The sequence below is a fragment of the Anarrhichthys ocellatus genome, unplaced genomic scaffold, assembly GCF_004355925.1.
Source record: "Anarrhichthys ocellatus isolate YVR2014 unplaced genomic scaffold, GSC_Weel_1.0 scaffold12, whole genome shotgun sequence".
In the NCBI taxonomy this organism is placed as follows: Eukaryota; Metazoa; Chordata; class Actinopteri; order Perciformes; family Anarhichadidae; genus Anarrhichthys; species Anarrhichthys ocellatus.
Window position 1 is genome coordinate 5,764,747 of NW_022280042.1, and position 19,071 is coordinate 5,783,817.

The 19,071-nt window shown below is 46.6% G+C and overlaps 1 protein-coding gene across 3 annotated transcripts in view; it reads right to left on the reverse strand.

Moving 5' to 3' along the window:
* LOC116385994 (receptor tyrosine-protein kinase erbB-4-like) overlaps positions 1–19,071 on the reverse strand; it is a 187,225-nt gene that overhangs the window by 81,218 nt on the left and 86,936 nt on the right. For all 3 annotated transcript variants that reach the window (XM_031851896.1, XM_031851897.1, XM_031851895.1), the window contains exon 2: positions 14,756–14,907. In XM_031851896.1, the coding sequence (XP_031707756.1) occupies positions 14,756–14,907 (152 nt within the window). The remainder of the gene's footprint in view (positions 1–14,755; positions 14,908–19,071) is intronic.

The following is a 19,071-nucleotide window of genomic DNA, read 5'->3' on the forward strand; positions in this document are numbered from 1 at the left end:
GGGGGGGGGGTAGATATGATTACATGGTTGTACAATACAATGGCAGGCTTGGTTTGAAGCGGTTTGCTCTTTCTTTTTCTTCAGGTTTTGGCGGCACACACACACTGTCGACCGCCACTTGTTTTCACGTGTGCAGGCAAGAGGCGTCACCAGGAGGGTGTCAAATATATTATCTCCCCTCTAGCTTCCTGTTTCCTCTGCACACAGCCCTGTCTCCTGCACAATGTCGTTCCCATTCCACTAAACTTCACTCTCAATTACGTTTCAAGGGGGATGTATTTCCACCCAGAATACAGTCTAAGTTCGTGCAGCAACAAGGATATGATCCCTCACCGGCTTCCCACAAGTGGACGCAACAGAGTTTTGGGATTTGTTGCTTAAAGCAGAAACACTGTCATGCCTTCAAACACTCTTTAGACATATTATTAAAGTCCAGGGTATAAATGGAAAGGCTTATGAAGCAGCTACGGAGACATCCTAATGACCAGAGACAGGCCAGATGATTGGTTGGGAGGGAGGGACGGAATGAGCAGTGTGGGGTTGGATTGGCTGCTGACCCCTGGGGGACGCTTAGTGGAGACTGACAGTCAGGCCACCGCATGTGGAGGGCCTGCGTTTCAGGATAATAGCCGGTAACCGAGATTCGCTTCTATATCGAGCGCTCTGCATACGCGCCTGCACCTGCTGAGTTGGCGTATTGTAGCGCTAACACAATAGGAAGGAAAGAGACACTGGAGGTGCTTATTAGCAAGATTACAATGTGTCAATCACCTGTGGAGTGAAGGAACAACATAATAAAAGAGGAGTAGGATTCATTTCAGCCGAGGCTTTGATTAGCATACTTATTGCAAAGAGGGTTTCTATTGTGAGGAACTCCACCGCCTGTCAAAACCCCCTCGGTGAAATCACTCTCTGTCATATGTTTTGTGATTTCTTTTTTTTTTGTCAGGTTTGTTTGAGAGTTAGCAGGTTGTGCAACTTTATGCAACTCCGTGCAACTTGTGACTCAGCCTCTAAAAATAAAGTGCACAGAACAGGCCTTCTCCTTCTTCTCCAGGGACGTTGTTGATCCGGCCCCGTGGTTGGAAGTCGTGCCGTTTCATCACTCCGACCCCGCCGTGGCCCCCCGTGTTTACTGCTCGGGGGCCGGGGTGCCTCGATATATATCATTAGCTCCGTCATAACCCCGGGAAGCCTGCCAGGGGCGCTATGACTGGGAATCGGGGGGGGGGGGGGGACCCGACCCAGCTGTAGGCATGCACTCGGCTTCTGGCAGACTCCACAGTGCTTCCACTGTGCCCCCTTCTCCCTGCCAACCTCCGGGACGCGCTGGCAAAACCAAAGAAAAACTGTTTCCTTGTTGCTTAGCGACCGAAGGAAACCCTTCCAGCGGGAGCAAGGGAGAGAGCAGGCGGAAGAAAGTGGAGAGAAAAGAAAAAAACAAGTCTTAGAAAGTCTTTGTTGTAATTTACCTAATTAAATTAAAGGATTACTCTGCCCTTTCTCAGTCATTTTCTTTCCCTTTTTACACTATTTCATTTCCCTCCGTTGCCATCAAATTGGTTTCTTTTTTCTTTTTCTGAAAGCTCTCTAAATCAATATTTATGTGCATTCCTCGGTATGCTGGAGGAGGAGGGAGGAAGCAGGGAGACAAGAAGGGAGGCGAGGTCCGGAGGGGAAGTGCACACAAACACCTGCATTTCCCCTCCGCGTCGACTGCGCTCCGTTTCAGAATCACAAATACAGAAGCTGAAGGATGCCGCTCGGAGAAGCTGCCCACCGCTGACTTGTGGGTGTTGTGCTCAGACTAAACAAGGGGGACAGCCCCCTTTGAATTTCCTCCAAAACACTCCTAACAAGGTGATCGTGAGGACTAATTTAAACCAACAAGGTGCAGGAACCATCGATCGCTCGAACACACACCTCATTCCCATCATCCTCTAAAAATGCGACACTAAAGTCCAAAAGTGGCTCAAAAAGGAATCTTTTGATTGCAGCTTGAGTGTTTTCTCTCTTGTGAGAGCCACAAAGGGTTTGTGCAGAAATTCACACACACACACGCACACATGCAAGCCTCAGATGTTCCAATAACCCCCACCTACGCAGGGAAGAGAACGCCGCCACGAGGCACAGACAAGAGTCGGTCGACATAGGTCAACTACCCGTGATGCATTGCAAGTTTAACGTTTCCTCTCGCGCTTTTCTCCATCAATCGCAGGCAATTAGCGGCCTAGCGCGGAGCACTCAGTCAAGCAGAATGCTATATGTGGTCCCGGCAGGCTTGTTTCCTTTTCTTGTTAAACGCTTCACCTCAGGGGCGATGCGCGAGTTTCACATGTTGGGAAATTGCTCTTTGCATCTGCGGGATACATCGCATCGAGGGCAAGGCTGGGGAGCCAAAAGTGCTTTATCTACTCCACACAACATAATCAAGATAGAAGGCGGCTGTGCTGTCTTGGAAACAGAAAGGAAGCTGTGAGTTGCATGCGCTCGGGCACCTGTAACCCTTCCAGATATGTGGAAATGTTTTCAGAGTCTTGCAGAGACACACTCGCGCGGTAATTCTGACTACGAAGGATGAATATTTGTATTGAAATGAAGCATAAATTATCTCGCAAAGTAAAGAGTTATGAATCGAGACCTAATTCAGCACCAGATGGTGAGAGTAGAAGCATAAGAGGTGAATACTAAAGCCGGATTAAAGATGTTAAAAACACAGTGACTAGTGGCTTGCCAGCATTCAGGATCCTCCAATTATAACTCAAATACGCCTCAACAGACACTTATGTGAGCTAATTCACCAAACTGTGTGATGTTTTTAGGCTAATAGCCTGTGTGTCTACCATCATTTTTTACTTACTTTGCAGATGCTCGGGGAAACCTTGCCAACGCAGCCGATAGATTTGCATACAAATTTCGTAATTTTCCCCCAAGATTCGCCTTTGGGCTTCATCCCAGATTCAGAAGGAAAAACGCTGCATTAGAGAATTTAAGTGGACGAATTAAGAGAGATTTGCTTGCACGTTCTGAATCTCGATACCTGAATATTACATGTATTATGAATCGCCTTTTATTTCACCGACTGGAACAACCTAATTTGATCTTTTTGTTCCCCCTCTTAATGCGGCACATTGGTCAACATTCAAGAGGATCACGGTGAAGACATTCAAAGTGAATGTAAGATGAATAAAAAAAGTCATCTTTGAGGCCACGAAACCTGACTTATTTACTCCAAGATAGAAAAGATATTGTGCATAAAGAAGTAAGGAGCAGCAATGGTTGCTCATACAGGGGTCTGGACCCCCTCCAAAGGTCCCTATGTAGATACGAAGGGCTCATTCGAAGCCGAAAACACAACAATTCTTAGTTTCAGATGATTATTGACTTAATGAAAACATAATATCATCTTCCATTTCTGCTAATAGATCCCCAGACGGGTAAAACCAATGAAAAGGTAAACCTGAAGAAAAGATGGAGAATGAAAGCAGACTGAATTGGACAATCTATGACAAGAAGCACTGAAGCTCAAACGCTCATATTGATTTAATTTGGCACCCATCTGTACGTCTCACTATCACGACCTAAATAAACGGTTTTGTCTAGATTTGTGCTTTGCTGTGATCCAACGCGATGCTACCGAGGGCTCTCTCCAAGTAGGTTTGTATCCACCGTGGAGTTAATTCTCTCTTGTTTATTTTCTAAAATGTAATCTACTCTGGTCTCTCTCTGACAGTTTGCTTTCATCAGGCTAAGCCGATTTGGTTAGACTCTTAAACAACTTCAGTGGGGTGAAGCCGCTATATCTTAAAGAATACACGCCTTTGTTATCTCAAAATAATGAGGTATTTAAGTCACGCTCATGAGAAAACAACGTTTGATACCTCGAGATAACGATGTAATTCAATTGTTATCGCGGGATAGCAAACATAAGCACTACAAACGGCTAAGTTGCCGTGTTGAGATAATGAGATAGTTAGGACATGACCACGTGAAAACAGTTTGATATCTCGAGATAATGACACAGATAACTCACAATCTCGACACTGCACGCCCCAAAAAATTGTGGGAGGCAAATGCTAGACAGCGAGAGTAAAAAAAAAAAACGGCACCGCGGACGGAAAATGTTTGGAAAGTATAAGAGGATGAAGAAGGACAAGAGAGGAGTTTAGGGTCAGGAGGTGCAGTGTAGTGGGGGCATTTGCAGGAAGTGCACAATGATAAGGGGGAAGGGAAGTGGAGCACAGGGGAGATTCATTTCAAAGCATAATTAATAGTGCACCTGTTCCTGTCATCTGGATGAGTGAGAGCCGAAATGAGGTGGATGGTGCGAAGGAGCAAGAGGAGGAGGAAGGAGGAAGAAGAGGAGGGGGGAAAGAAGAAGGCATAATGCAAGGTAAAAAGTATAATGACACTATTATAAAATACAAGAGATGGGACACATATTATGGTGATTATGGCTCATTTCCATACATATAGAGCACTCTGCCAGTGAGTCAAGGAGAGTGCAGCAGCGCATGTCAGCGGCAACACTGGCGGCTCTCAACAGTTTGATCCAACTGGAGCGCCGGCGCTATCTGACTCCTCCACGCGGCAGCAAAGTTAATGGGCGGGCAGGGACCTGTTTACCAATTCGCTTCAATGGGCTCCATAAGAGCGGTATATGCACTCCTTCACCTCGTGCGACTGTTTGGCTGCTAAGTATGCCGAGAGCACTCGGGTATGACATTCAAGATTTTGAGAAATCCTGTTTTAAAAATAAAAAATAAAAAAAATCAAGGCCTTTGAGAGAAGGGCCATTGACTTTGAAATAAATGAAAATCCAGCTGCATGAAATGTCACCGTGGAGTTGACTGAGTCATTCAGCACAGGTATTTGCTCAGAGCATGGGAGATTTCTTTTTGTGCGAAACATCTCGAGTTTTGTTGAAGGCACCCTGAGGTGCTCCACTGAGATGAATCAACAGGGTGAAAAGTGTGCAGGTGTGTGTGTGCGTATGTGTGTGTGTGTGGGGCTCACATCAAAACGGAAACCACTTCAAATGGGAACGAGCGAGCGTTTTGAACCCACACACCACTTTTCATGTCGGTGGCGCGCATGCTGTTTGAAATCCACTCCCTTTAAAGGTATTTCAGCTTCTCCACCTGCACTTTAGGGAAAAAGGGAAAAGTTAATTTCTTGCTCGGCTCAATCAAAAGACTTCAGTCGGACGGGCTTTCAGTGGAGGAGCATCGACTCTCGCTGTTAAGCCGGGATTGTGAAAAAAATACTAGTTTTCATCTAAGTTGGAAGAAGTTTAGTGATTTGTATTATTTATTAAATAATAAAAGTCTGGAGCTCACTCATCATTTTCTTATTTTAGATGTTAAGTAAAGAGAGGAGACCAAATATGATGGTACAAAAGGAAAGGAAATGAACTTTCCAAGTGCAATTTCCTTAAGTTATTACATTTTTTAAACAAAATGTAATAACTTTGATTCATACATGCAATGAAGTCTGTGAAAAACACAAGTTATATATATATATATATATATATATATATATTCCTTATGTTGGATCACAATACCCAGGTTGCTACTGGACATGTTGAAAGGCAAGTTCTCAGATTCAGACATGTTTCAGTTTCAATACTGCCAGCTTGCGTTGACAATGACTTTGGGATGACACAGTGGAATGTGTGTGTGTGTGTGTGTGTGTGTGTGTGTGTGTGGATATCCAGGGGTGTGCTTCCAGCAGCTGCTGTGCTACTGGCTTTCGGCGCTGATATTTATTGTCTTGGACAGCCCGACAATCTCATATGAGCCCGTTTCATGAGCGGCGTCCGTGAGGCGTCTGTGTTGTCAAGACGCATTTACAGTAAAGACCCTGACTCTGAAATCAAAATTACCAAAGGGGAAAGTTTGCCGCACATTAGCCAGCCAAACTACAACAGTGACAGCGTGGTACAGTATCTGATCCTTGAGCCGCAGTGAAAACACTAATACATAACTCATGAGGCAGGGCTGTTGTAGCATCCCAGCAACAGTCGCGTGGCGTATCGCATTATGCTGTAGCCTTTGGGGACCCTACATAATGCAGTTATGTGACAAAGCTAGTGCACGTCAGCCACAGGCTGGCTTCTGCTCGCTTGACAGTAGCTATAGTGGGAAGAAAAAAAAAAAAAGTGAGCGGCATGTTATCTCCTATAGCACCTAGCTCCTGTATCTCATGGTTAAGACGCTCATTATTCATGGTCATCCCAGTTTAGGACAGAGATTTTGAGAGGTGGCAGGGTCCCTGAGGGGAGAGGAGGGGCCCCCCGACGACTCCAGGGAGAGCGGGAGGAAGGGGGGGAGCTGAGCGGCCTTCGAGAACCAATGTCAGTCCACTTCTCTGGGGAAGAAAAGGTGCTTAGCGGCCCCGTCCAAGTGATTGATGATCGGGCCCCGGCGCAGAGATGGGATGCAGCCATCAGGAGGCAATGCGAGACTTTGCTCGGACGATCAATTAATGGCGATGGGAATAGACGACAAATACGTATGAATTCAAACACTACTTTTCTTTCTCACATACACCACACGGTAGAAGACTGCAGATATATTGCAGCCAGGTAACCAGGCAGCTGTGGGACTGATTACAACCATGTCAGATTTGATCTGTCTCGTTTCTTTATAAAGCGTGGGCATGTGTGTATGTATGTGTGTGTGTGTGTGTGTGTGTGTGTGTGTGTGCGTGTATTGGTTAGGGAGTGTATTTGTCAGCCATTTTGCCTCAGCAGAAAATTATGGCATGTGGCATCATCAGCAGTTATGAAGCACACCACTTTTCGGCGGTAAACTCCTTCATTACCCTGAAATCAAATTCCCCTAATCAGAGATGGATGTCCTGATTTGTGGCAGCAAGAGGTGTGTGTGTGTGTGTGTGTGTGTGTGTGTGTGTGTGGATATGTGTACGTTACAGGCGCATCCATGCATGCACACGCGGGTGGGTTTTGCAATATCAATCAAATTGACTACATAATGAAATCACACTTGAAAAAATGACAGTTACAACACAAAGATGGCTCAATTTGGTTGCATCACGCAGCTTGGTTGAGGCCCGATACACCCGGCTGAGTGAAAAGACGGAATGCAACCTTTTACAATCGTCTGAAGCCAAGTGGTTTCTGCTTCCCAGCCTGTGCATATGCGATGATATCTTAGCCCATCAGCAATTACAAAAAAATAATTTCCTTTCTCCATATGGGGGGCGGTAAAGCTCATCACTATGGCGGCCATTTTTTTATTTTTATAGCTTCATTCAGACGTATTCAGGATCTCCGACACTCTGATGGATGCTCTGAGTACGGTGACATAACACTACAGTCCTACGTATATTTACTCTGTTTCATACAGACTTCTATTAAAGCCAGCATAACGGACACATTCAAGGATGTGGTTTCTGTTTTGAAAAATCAGAAACCGAACGTTGCTTTTTTTGGCCGTGTAATATTTGCGCTTTGTGTTAAACATTCATTGTTCCCTTTTTTAACCACAGATATGCAATCCTATGTTTTCAGGCTCGTTTTTGGCTTCTCTCTCAATAACGTATTGAAGAGCTGAGTGATACATGTCTGCAGTGTTCTGTTCTGTTCAGCTCTCGGGCTTTTTTTAGTTGCAATCCCAGCTGGATCAGAAGCAGAGAGAGAGAGCGAAAAGCCGCCTCGCAAAAAAATAAATAAACAGCACTAAAATGTAATATTATCTGTAAAATAATGTTTTCAAACTTTGTGATGAGATTTTTTGTTTCCTGAAACAAAGAGGCTTTTCACACGGTGGGTTCCAGCCATCCGCGAGCATCCAGCAGCAGAGCGGATTACTGAGTAGAGGATACGTTTTCTGACAGTATACGTAACCAACTCCTGAGATGAGTGCGTTCTATCTGCGTACATATTTCTAGAATGTACGATACACTATGTGATAATAAAGGGCGTGGACTTGACAGTCCCCATGAGTTCCACCGACGCGTGCTACAGATCTGCAGCTGTCCCCGCTCAGTCCTGGTTCTCCTGTGCCTCCCTTCCCTCCAACTGGCCCCGGCTATGACCTGGGCCTCCAGGAGCGTGGTGTTGGCTCCCAGGAAGCGGGCGGTTAGCTCCAGGCCCCCGTAGCCAGAGATGGACCCTTGCTGCCCAGCTGTAGCGTCCCTCCGTCTGCCGGCACACGCAGTGGGACTTTCTTCTTCATGCCAATATATTTGATAGTTGTTGAGATATTTCAGGCTGGACCAAAGCGGTGGACCAGAACCTTCCTCAAACATTTATTACAGTAGGCTATGCTTTGAATTTAAAGTTGGCTCCTCGAACATCTATTTCACCTTGTTTTTACTCTCCTTGTTCCTTTGATAAAATCGGGAAAAGTGGAAAAACGTTCACTGCTCTATACACAAACTTGAACAAAGGGTCGGTCAATTACCCTGCTAACACAAGCTGAAAAGAAGCCCACGGAGATAGGCACACAAAGACGTCATGTGTGGCATAATGCGTAAGTATCATACACACACGCGCTCACACACGCGGTGTAAATGTCGTTGAGGAACGCAATCCGCTCCCTCCGCTCAGCAAACTGTAGCAGCTGCATCTTTCCAAAGCCAGCTGTGAGAGGCAGATATTTCAAAAAGGCGTGGGGAGAAACAATTTACACCCATGAATTAATCCGCTGCACAGATGCATTTATGATAGACTTGAAATGGTGCCAAGAGGGGGAAGGCCGGGCGCTCGGAAATGGCACGACCGGTGACGCACACCACATGCACTGGGAGAAACTTTGAATCGCAGTAGCTGCACAACACCAGGCTGAATAAGAAGCACTAATGGAGGCAGGACAGCGATAGCAGACCGGTATTAAAGGTATACTACCGCTGATGACACGCTGGGTTTGTCCCGGCCCCTCACATTTGGGGTTTTTAGCACTTCAGTGCGCGTTCAAGCGCCACCTGGTCGGAAAGGCAAACGCATCCCACTTCTGAAAAATGCCAACACCCTGCAACACATGACCCGCACTTGATGCTCACTCCTCCTAATGCCATTTAGCAGTGGCATTTAGAGCTAAATGTGTTCCACCATCTATCAAAGTCTGCTGCGGTCCAGCTGTCGGTGGTTGTGCTCGCAGGAGCTGGTTTATATAAGCACGGTGAAGCCGTGAACATGAGTGTAGGATTTCTCATTTTATAATGTGTGATATGTATTATTGGATTGTTATTATAACGTGTAAGCGGCATTCTAATGTTGCAGCTGGTTTGCCTGGTAATAACTGGTATTAACTGATGATACAGTAATACCGGTGTGGCTGTTTTACGCTCAGAGAGCGGGAAACTAACTGGATTGCTTGTAGAGGAGAGAAATAAAGACACCGCAAGCGTTTTTATCCGTTCCTCTCGGCCCCCGTGCATCTCCCACCATAATTTGTGATAATGACGGCGTCCCAGCAGGGCCACTCTGCGCAGAGTGATTCTGAATTGATTCAGTGCATTAATTACGCCCCTGTTACGCTGGTGTCATGGACAATATTTTACAATTTGATAAGCAAAAAGACGAGCCGTGGGATCATTTTGATGAATTGCGAGGGTTTCCGGCCGCGGCGCGCTTTTATGGTCGTACCTTTTAATTTAACGGCAATCACTTTCCCCCCACCGCGCCGTGGAGGCAGCAAGACTTTAATTTCACCTCCGAGACCTCTGCTCTGCCGCGTCTGCTTTGATCAGGCTGACAAAAAAAATGGCGTGCAGCCATCCGCACACACCGACACGCAAACATGCAGACAGGAATGAGTGGGCAGGACAACCGGATCCCCGGATACAAGATGTGTGTGCTTGTGTGTAAATGCATATGTTTACATAATATATAAGAATATGTGAGTGTACAGGTATTCTGCTGCTCCGGCATCTCTGGACAGTTCTCTGGTGGAGCCACAGAGACACCCAGGAGCCCACTAATGAGCAGGAACCAGCCCCCCGAGGCCAAGAGACACCCCAACATCCAAACTGTGGGGCCGCAGCTCCCACAGGAGTCAGGTCTGCAGCACCACAGAGGAAAGACCTTTTGCTGCTTGGTGTTTATCCGTCACAGCACATAGACAATCACAACGACAGACGGGGGGGGGGATGACAGATCCGTCTGGGTTCACCTGTCAGCCATCCGGATGTTTTCGGTTGTTTGTTTTTGTCCCTCTGTATGGCTTGAGGGAAGACGGTGGTGGGTGCACAAACAGACGCACAAGTTGTAGCAGAAATGGTCGAATCTCTAAAAGGAAGTTTGTAACAATATCCTTATATATATTTAATTTGCCCTAGAGATAAATATGCTAGATATCAACAATAATCTAACAACATTTGGACTGTTTGAGGTTTTTTTCTTTTTCTCTGGTGTCTGCTTTTAGCCGTATCTAATAAAACACACAAGTTACCTCACTTCCCTTCTGGTTAACAAATAGCTCAACTGCTGGTTCTAAAAAATCTAAAGAAAAACAAATACAACAATGTAAAATGTTAAGTAGTATGTCTCTCGGACTTGGACACCTCCATTACCCCACAATTAACAGTATATGAGATACATCAGCGTTGTGCCACTGTGATCTGGCAGGGTGCTGGCTGGAGCGAGCAGGGTGCTAATTTTCCCAGCGTTAAGAGTTGTAATTATGCAGACGCTGCAGGGCGCCCACAAGGCGCGAACAGCCTCCCGTTCCAGGCGACAGTCCCAACCTTTTACGAGCTCCTCAACTGGTTCAGAGGCTAATGAAACTGTATGATTCACCCGGATCCGCACGCCCCTCTCCAACTGCCGCTCGGGATCACGGTGTCATTATTTTTGAAGAGGCCCCGTGACGGCCATTGTGCCGGGTGGAGCACAATTGTGCGCAGCCTTTCTGGAGAGCAGGAACAGAGGGACGGAGAGGAGCACTTGACGTCCTTGCTGGACTTGTCCTCTATACCTCTCTTTTTGTCTCCTGCAGCACAGAGCCAGATAACACAGAGACGGGCTCAGATCGTCATGGGGAACTAACAGGGAATATTCAACAACAATCAGAATCATGCAAAAACAATCTGGCTTTAAAACAACACGTTCCAATACGCTACATGGCGCAAAGTACACGAACACTGGGCCGTTAGAAGCGAGTCCAGGGGGACTGTTTAGTGGGCACGTTAATATGGTTTCTAGTTCCGCTAGTCCACCTCGGGGACATTCTTCCAAAACCAAAACCATGGGGCTTCATTTGCTGCCACAACAGCCTCCGGTCTACTTCCCACAAGATGTTGGACGTTGTCTGCGGGGATTCTGCTCCCATTCAGCCACAAGAGCCTCAATGAGGCCCAACACTAATGTTGGCTCACAAGGCCTGGCTCGCATTTGGCCAGCCCAAATCCTCCCAGAGGTGTCTGGTGGGTGGTGGGGTTGAAGTGTCTTTATGCATAGAGTGCATGAACAGCGGGTGAATGGAAAAAAAAATAAAACGACCCTGAAGGACAGACACGGTGCAGGACGTGTGACAGAGTGGAGTCTGAATTACTGCCTCGCAATAAATTAATAGCACAGAGTCTACACTCTGAGACAGAGAGAGAAGCGATGGGATGAGTGCTGAATAATGACGCACGGGGAAGAAGCAGTAATCTCTGACTAACACACTGATCCCAGCAGGTTAGAGCAAGGACACGGGAGAAGAGTGAAGATTGCACGCTGGAGCTGAGGAAGTCATGGATGAAAAGTTTTGCCGTAATATATGAACACAGATAAGCAACCGTCACCCTCTGTCAGTGCATCCTGTAAACCTCATTTTGACTCAACACCTCTGCTAATATAACATCTCGGCGGCATGCTACAAGTAGATCAACACGCGCGCACGCGCACACTGGTAACTCGCGAAGGCGGAGGCACGGCAGATCTCTGAGGATGTACGCTTTGAGAATAGCTGAGCCGCAAGAATCGCTGAGCACTTTCACTTGCAGCCGAAATACAGCCCAAGGAAAACGGGAAAGCCTTTGGTGTGAGGAGTCTCGTCTTCCCATCTCTGTTGCCTGGCTGTGCTGAGCTGAACTTGCGGAGCCACGTTACCAAGAAGGGTTGGAAATGAGTGCTTGTTAAAAAAAAAAAGCAGCATCTCTCTTTTTCTCTCCCGTCTCTCTGGGCTGGTGTTTGAAGGAGATAAGCTCTGTAAAGACTGTCTCTGTCTGCATGTCGACACAGAGTATACACCACAGTGACCGCGTCGTTCATCTCTCTTTATTGCTGCTTGTGTGTTTCTGTCCCAAACTTGTGATATAGATTCCTCTGGAAGAGAAGTCTGAGACTTTAAAACGCACACACCGTGGGACGTGTGTGTCTCCGTACGGTCCTGGACGGACCCCCCGACCCCCCGACCCCCTACCCTCCCCCGCTCTCAGCTGCAGCCCTGGCATCGCGCCACGTGTTTTGCGGCGCTAGCCGGCAGATTGATCCGGCTTTAATGAAGAGTCCTTCAGCCTAGGTGACATCCCATGCTTGTGGGCCACTGCAGGCCACTTGGCGCGGCTCCCTGATTCACTTCTGGGAAAATGGGTCATTCTGAGTGACAGACAGATAGTGGCCAGGGGAGCCGGCCAGCAGAGTAGACAGAGGGGGGCAGGGGGTGGGGGGATAGGATGCCAGGAGACAGCGCAGTGATGCCCTTCACACACCTGTGCCTGCATTCACAAAACATTTCATCTCTCAACCAAAAGTACTTCTGAGGAGCCCTGAACAGTTTTAAAAACTAAAAGCATAACATGGATTCTTTCCCTTCCCCAGCTCAAATGGGGATGGAGAACTCCTTCTCTGTGACCTCTGACCTCCGCGAGTGTGTAGATTGAATTATTTGGCTGTAAACATGAACATAAAAAGCCACAGACTGTTGTTCACAGTCACAAGTCGTTTCTAAATGTGTCGAAGGAAAGCAGCGAACAGCGCTGGTCAACTCAGGTCAGTCGAGGTGAAATAATGCAACCAGACAGTAAGACGCACTTTGCTTTATAGTGACCCAACGGGGCAAGCTCCACCCATGCGGTCCTCATAGCTGGATAAAAGAAACACTCAGATTTATTTGAGACTATAAATTGAACCAGATCTGATACAGACTGGGCTATAAAACTAACTTTATCACACCTCTGGTCCTCTTGCACGCTGCTGAAGGGAGGCAGAGAATAAGGGAAAGTCATGTGCTTCGGAAGAAAGCTGGACCTGAGGAGGCTGCGGAGCCACCTCATCCATCTAACTGTCAGCATCTCACCAGGCAAAAGTCCTCCTGTGTGTCCCTGACCCCCCTCCTCCATCCTTGCCCTGTGTCGCGCCCTATCCCTGCTCGCTTCCTTATACACACAAATATATGCAGACACAAACACACAGCCCTGCGGCATGGTAGCTAAACATTGTAATTTTAGCACAGCAGCTGTTTTTGCCTGCCATAAAAGCGACAACCCTCTAGCTCTTCTTCTGCACCCCCCCCCCCCCCCCCCATCCTCCTTCTCTCTATTCTCCCCTCCTTCCCTCCATCCACATCGCCTCAGCCAATCCCCAGCCAGCCTGCAGCTCAGAGTGCATGAGTCTACCTGGTGTATCTGTTGAAATGTGGAGATGATATGTGTGCATGCTGACATTGAACTTTGCATGAACCACTGTGTGTCGCTATGCGTTGCAGACGATGCAATATAGTTGCAGAATGAATTAAAAAGCTATTACAAAATGATGGCTTCAGTGAGGTGCCTCTAAATTGAATCTCTAGTCTTATTTTAGAGAGCAAATTTTAATTGAGATTAATGTAATTTTTTTAACACAATTTCGAATCGCCCAAAATTAAATGGTTTCATCATCAAACTATCCACCCTCACAGTGTGGCACTCCCAGCTTAAGCAAGTGGGCGGGGTCTCTCTGTTTTCTTTCGACCAATAGCTTGATAGCCACAGAGTTTCCATGGCAACCGCATGACTCCCGAATCCTGACCCCCCCCCCCCTCACATCCACTTAACAATCCCCCAGATGCCTAATTGTTTCCCTAATGATGCCAGGCCTAATGGGACTGTTTATGATATTCACTTGATAGCGCTGGCCCAATAATTAGACTACACCTCACTTCATTAAACAGCAGGGAGGAGAGACGGCGCCGCGCTCTGGCGGCAGGTACAGTATGTGAACATATAGCACGGGTGAATTTTAAAGCACTGTCCCCGATGACGGGCACACACACACGCGCTCCCGGAGACATATTCAGAGAGCAGCTACGCACCCAAGAGAGGACTGTGTTCGAGAGGAATGGCACTTTACATTCACGGTGCTCATTTGCCTGCAACGACTCAAGGACATTTCTTCCATAGTAGTTCCTACCTGTACTTCTTATCATTACCTCCACTGTACATGGTTCAGTGGCATATTGCTGTGCTGGAAAAGAGCTTCAATCAATACCCCACAGTTTTCTGAATGAGAATCTGAACTCATCGCTGGTTACACCCTGCAGATCAGCTCCCTTGAATGCAAATATTGCAACATACATGCGTAAATGCTGACAACTGATTTGTTGGATTAGAATGAGGATATTTCTGTTAATTCCGACAACTTCACAATGTGCTTGACCGAGCTTACAGTGGGTGCATACATGATGGAGCCTTTGTCTCTGTCCATGGTGCTGAAACATGTGAACTATGTATAAAAATAGGGAATGAGTGATGGAGCCTTTGTCTCTGTCCATGGTGCTGAAACAACAAACAGGTAAACAAACCAGAGGGGGTTCGTTGTTCATACCTTGAGGAAGGAGAGGTTGCGGTTCCGATCGATGCTGGTAATCTCCAAATTGCCCATGACGACCTCACAGTTCTCGTAGAGCTTCTTCAGGGTGCGGTACTGCTGCTCCAGGTCAGACAGAGTGCTCAGCTTGTTCTCCGTGCCGGGACAAACTGGAGACAAGAGACGGGAACGTTGTGTCATTTTAGAGGCAATTTGTCGTATATGCAGCGAGTGGGCATGGTAAATTATGATGACACATTCACAAAAAAGTTCAACCTCAACGGGCCGAGCCAAAGAACAGCAGATGTCCAGAATATGGAATTCAAATTCAAGTACTTGTGTTAAACGACATTACTTTTTCAGTAATAAAATGAATGGAAGGTACAACTCTTTTCCCCGGGGTTATTTTAACAGGAAAACTCTGACTCTTTGACGGCACTAACCAGTTCTTTGAGCTGGTCTTTTAACTAAAACACCAGCGTGTAGATGCATGGTTCAATGAGCCTCTGAAATATGGAAGAATCAGTGAGATAATGAATAAAGGATCAGAGAAGGAGGGCAGAGAAGACAGAAGAAGAGACATTCAGGCGGGATTTCCGGATTAAAACGAAGCATTGTGTGAAGACACAAACAGAGGGAAGGATTGAAGGACAGAGGGAATATTGGGGGAGAAAGAACGGGTCGGGAGATTACGTAAATTGCTAAAAAGAGTGCAGCCTTGACAATGAGGGAGCTGCCAGCATCGAGACTTTGGGGAGGGACAAGTGGGGTGAGAGGGGTGGATATCATTTCTCCGAGGCAGTGACCTACAGTCTGGGTCTAGCACCGGCACACCGTTTAATCAAAGATATTCAAATTGCATTGGTTGACCTTTACAGGGGGTTTCACTTGGAGACGTTACTCCGCTGCGAGATTACAAGACTTTGAAGATATTATGGTGAGTAGAAACAGCTCTATTGGTGTGCGGGAAGGCCGGGCAATTAGAAAGTAGAAGATTTCCCCCGCACACACAACAACAACCATGAAAACGGCGAAGTTAAAACATACAGACCCTGTAAATCATTTTGTTTGTCGGCAGCGCTAATGATAAATGCATGGCAACGGACGAATGCAGCGGCTACCACTGTAATTAGTTTGTCCCGTTCCCACCCATCAAGCACTCTTTCTGTCCCTGCCAGCCTTTGCACCAGTCAGTCAGTCAGTCAGCCTCCCCGGCCTCAGCCCTGCTACCATCTGCTCCATTCAGCTGGCACCATCACCGCGTTACCACGGGCACGACTGGAGGTTTGTGTGCGGTAGGCACCGGAATGGAGTTTTGGCTCCATGTAATTAAACCGCTCATTAAAGTTTGTCAGCGGCTCAACTTTGAACGGGTCTCACTTTTAAATCTGAATTCTATTTTTGCCGACGTCCAGCGGTTTGGTCTGTTAATGGCAGCGGGGGCATATTTTAATAATTGATTTGTTTTAAACACTTAATTCAAACGCATTTTTGCATTTTCTAAGAGTTTCCTCTTGTGGTTGTGCAAGTAACAACTGCTCAGAAATGCGACATTACAGCCTGGAGACTTGGGTTTGTACTTGAAACCAGAGAAGTAGCTTATTTTTAGTATTAGATTGAAGAAATGTACTCGGACTGTTCACTGCATACTGCATTCTGTTGTGGTCCTTCGGCTGTTCTTTATATCTTTCTCCATTCTACACCTCCAATGTCAAACTACTCCACTCTCAGGGCTCCGTGCACTTGTCTTTAGAGAGGACAGTGTACACAAAGCAGCTCGCGGCCACCGTCAATCATTTTAGACGCAAAGTCCAGCACATTTTAAGAACTAAAAGGATGTGAATAGGTAGTTGTTCCATCGCATTTGATTGGACCGCTACAAAGTTGCTAGAAGTTGCAGATTGGTTGATGGATGGATATCATGGTGGATATTGATTCATTGTAGGGCATTTTTCATTTCAGGCTTCTTAGGTGTGTATATTGTATCTTTTCATAAATAGTTATGGACATTTGCTTTTCTGCAGTAGCCTGACATGTCCTTAAAATAAACCTGCTGTACATTTAGATGTCAAAGCCTGTATCCCAGAACAAGAATTTCAGAAAGAGAGAACAGAAAGAGGAAAGAACTAACGGGCTATTGCATAGTTGAACTTGCCCCTATATGGAACAACATTGAGAGCTCATAAACTCCCATATTGCTTTATGGATCGTCGGCTCTGCAAAGACGAGTGCGCTTCCTCTCCTCTTGTGATCCTCCATATTGCTGTGGGTGCACGCTGGGTGCGACACAATGGCAGTGAGGGGACCTGAGCTATGGTGATAAATGAGATCTGCTGACCACACACAGATGACTTATTAGATGAAATGATTCGAGAGCGGCAACAAACTCAAAGGAAGGCTGCGCGGATCTAAAATTGGTCGGATCGATAAGCGTGTGTGTGTGTGTGTGTGTGTGTGCAAAGATGAAAGGTTAGCGGGGTCTGTAATAATCTGTTATTGAAACCTCCTCGCTGGTGTGTGTGTGTGTGTGTGTGTGTGTGTGACTTTATGTCTGTGTGCGGTGCTAAAAGATCAGAGGGGAGAGGTGAAAAGTGAGGGGGAAAACAACTCTCAAAAGCCAATATCAGCCGGCAGCACACACACACACACACACACACACACACACACACACACACACACACACAAACACACAGACAAAGACAGAAATGGCACTCCTTCAGGGTGAGTAAGCAAGGTAAAGCGAGGCAAGGGAAATAGAACTGAAAGAGAGGGAGGGAGAGACAGAGAGATAGAGAGAGAGAGAAACAATCTTGTATTTGTGAGAGTGGGAATGACGTCCAGGAGCATTAGCATTCATATCGACATGCTCTACTGTAAATGCTCTTTTCTCTGGGCTCATTTTGAAAGTGTCTGGATCCATCTGCTCTACCGCTCTCTCTCTCTTTTCCTAATTTCCTTTTCTCTGCCCTTAGCCATCTATTCCTCGGTCTCAGCCCTCCTTCCATTCTTCTCTCTCTGTCTGGCTCAGCGGAGGACAAAGTATTGAGCCGTTGCCTTTTTTCCCCCGTTAATGCATCGGGTGACACAGGGCCATGTCCACTTGACAGCGCCGGTGTGTGTGTGTGTGTGGGGGGGGGGGGGGGGGGGGGGGGGGGCAGCACACCTGAAGCTCAAAGAGAACCATTGGTCGATTTTTATTGCGGGTTAATGTGCGTAGGCAATATATGTAGTTCGTCACAAGTTTGATGTCATTAAGTTAGATCATTCCACATGAAAGAGTGAGCGAGGATTACAAGTATCAGAGTAAGAAAGGGAAGAAAGAGAGAAAGAAAGAAAGAAAGTGGTTTCAGAGAAATGCAATTGAATGCAACAGAGGGAAGAACATAGAAACAAAGCAGCCAACAAAAAACATAAGTCGTTCTTGGAAATTTTCAAGGCCTCAGCAGTCCAGCAGTGCAGACACCCAGACTCCAACGGCTCAACGCCCTCCCTACGGGGTCAGCTTCCTCGTGACATCCATGTCTTTATAACAAAGATAATGAGCAATAAGGAATGGAAAGACTTGAGTTGGCAGCCTCTATATAGGCAGTGATGATTGTTTTCCGGTCCACTTCAAAGACAAATGGAGTGTGTGCATTTTATGTCTTTGCCCGTGTGCGCCAGTCTACGTGTGTGCTGGCTCCATGAGGCTTGTGTGTGTGTGCACATGCATATGCATTGAATTCTAAGCTGTATAAACCAGTTTTGCTGCTGGTGTTGTCGCCTTTCTAGCTGAAACTGACTGCATTTAATCTCCCTAAATTGAATTACAACTTAATCCGGTCTCACTCCATTCTTCTTGGGAAAGAATGCAACAACGAGGGAGCAGCCTTGCAGAGCAGGTACGGAGCAGAGGGACGTGCCTGTGCCTATTCACGGTGGGTGTTTTGGCTGTAGAGCCTGTTTTTCTGATCCATCTGTGAAGTGAGAGACGAAGGCAGACAGTTACCTCCCCGCTTCTTCTCGCTGACATATTGAGCTGCGTTTTCTGTCTCGTTTCTCACGCCGTCTCTTCTCCCTCACATCCCGCACGCTTTCTTTGGCTTCTCATTCGCCGCTGCTCTCTTATCGTGTTTCTGTCCTCCTGTTTACAAACTCAGTCTCCATCCTTCCTCCTGTCTTGTCTTTCAACTTTTGATATTTTTTTTTCTTTTTTCCATTTGCATTAGCAGTAACTTCATACATAGATGCATCGTTTTCAATCAAAAGTCTGACCTCTTCCGTCTTTCTCCTTTCATTTCTGCTCAAGACTGTGATCTACAAGAAGTCGGCTGAGTGAGTGTTCGGCGTGGTAA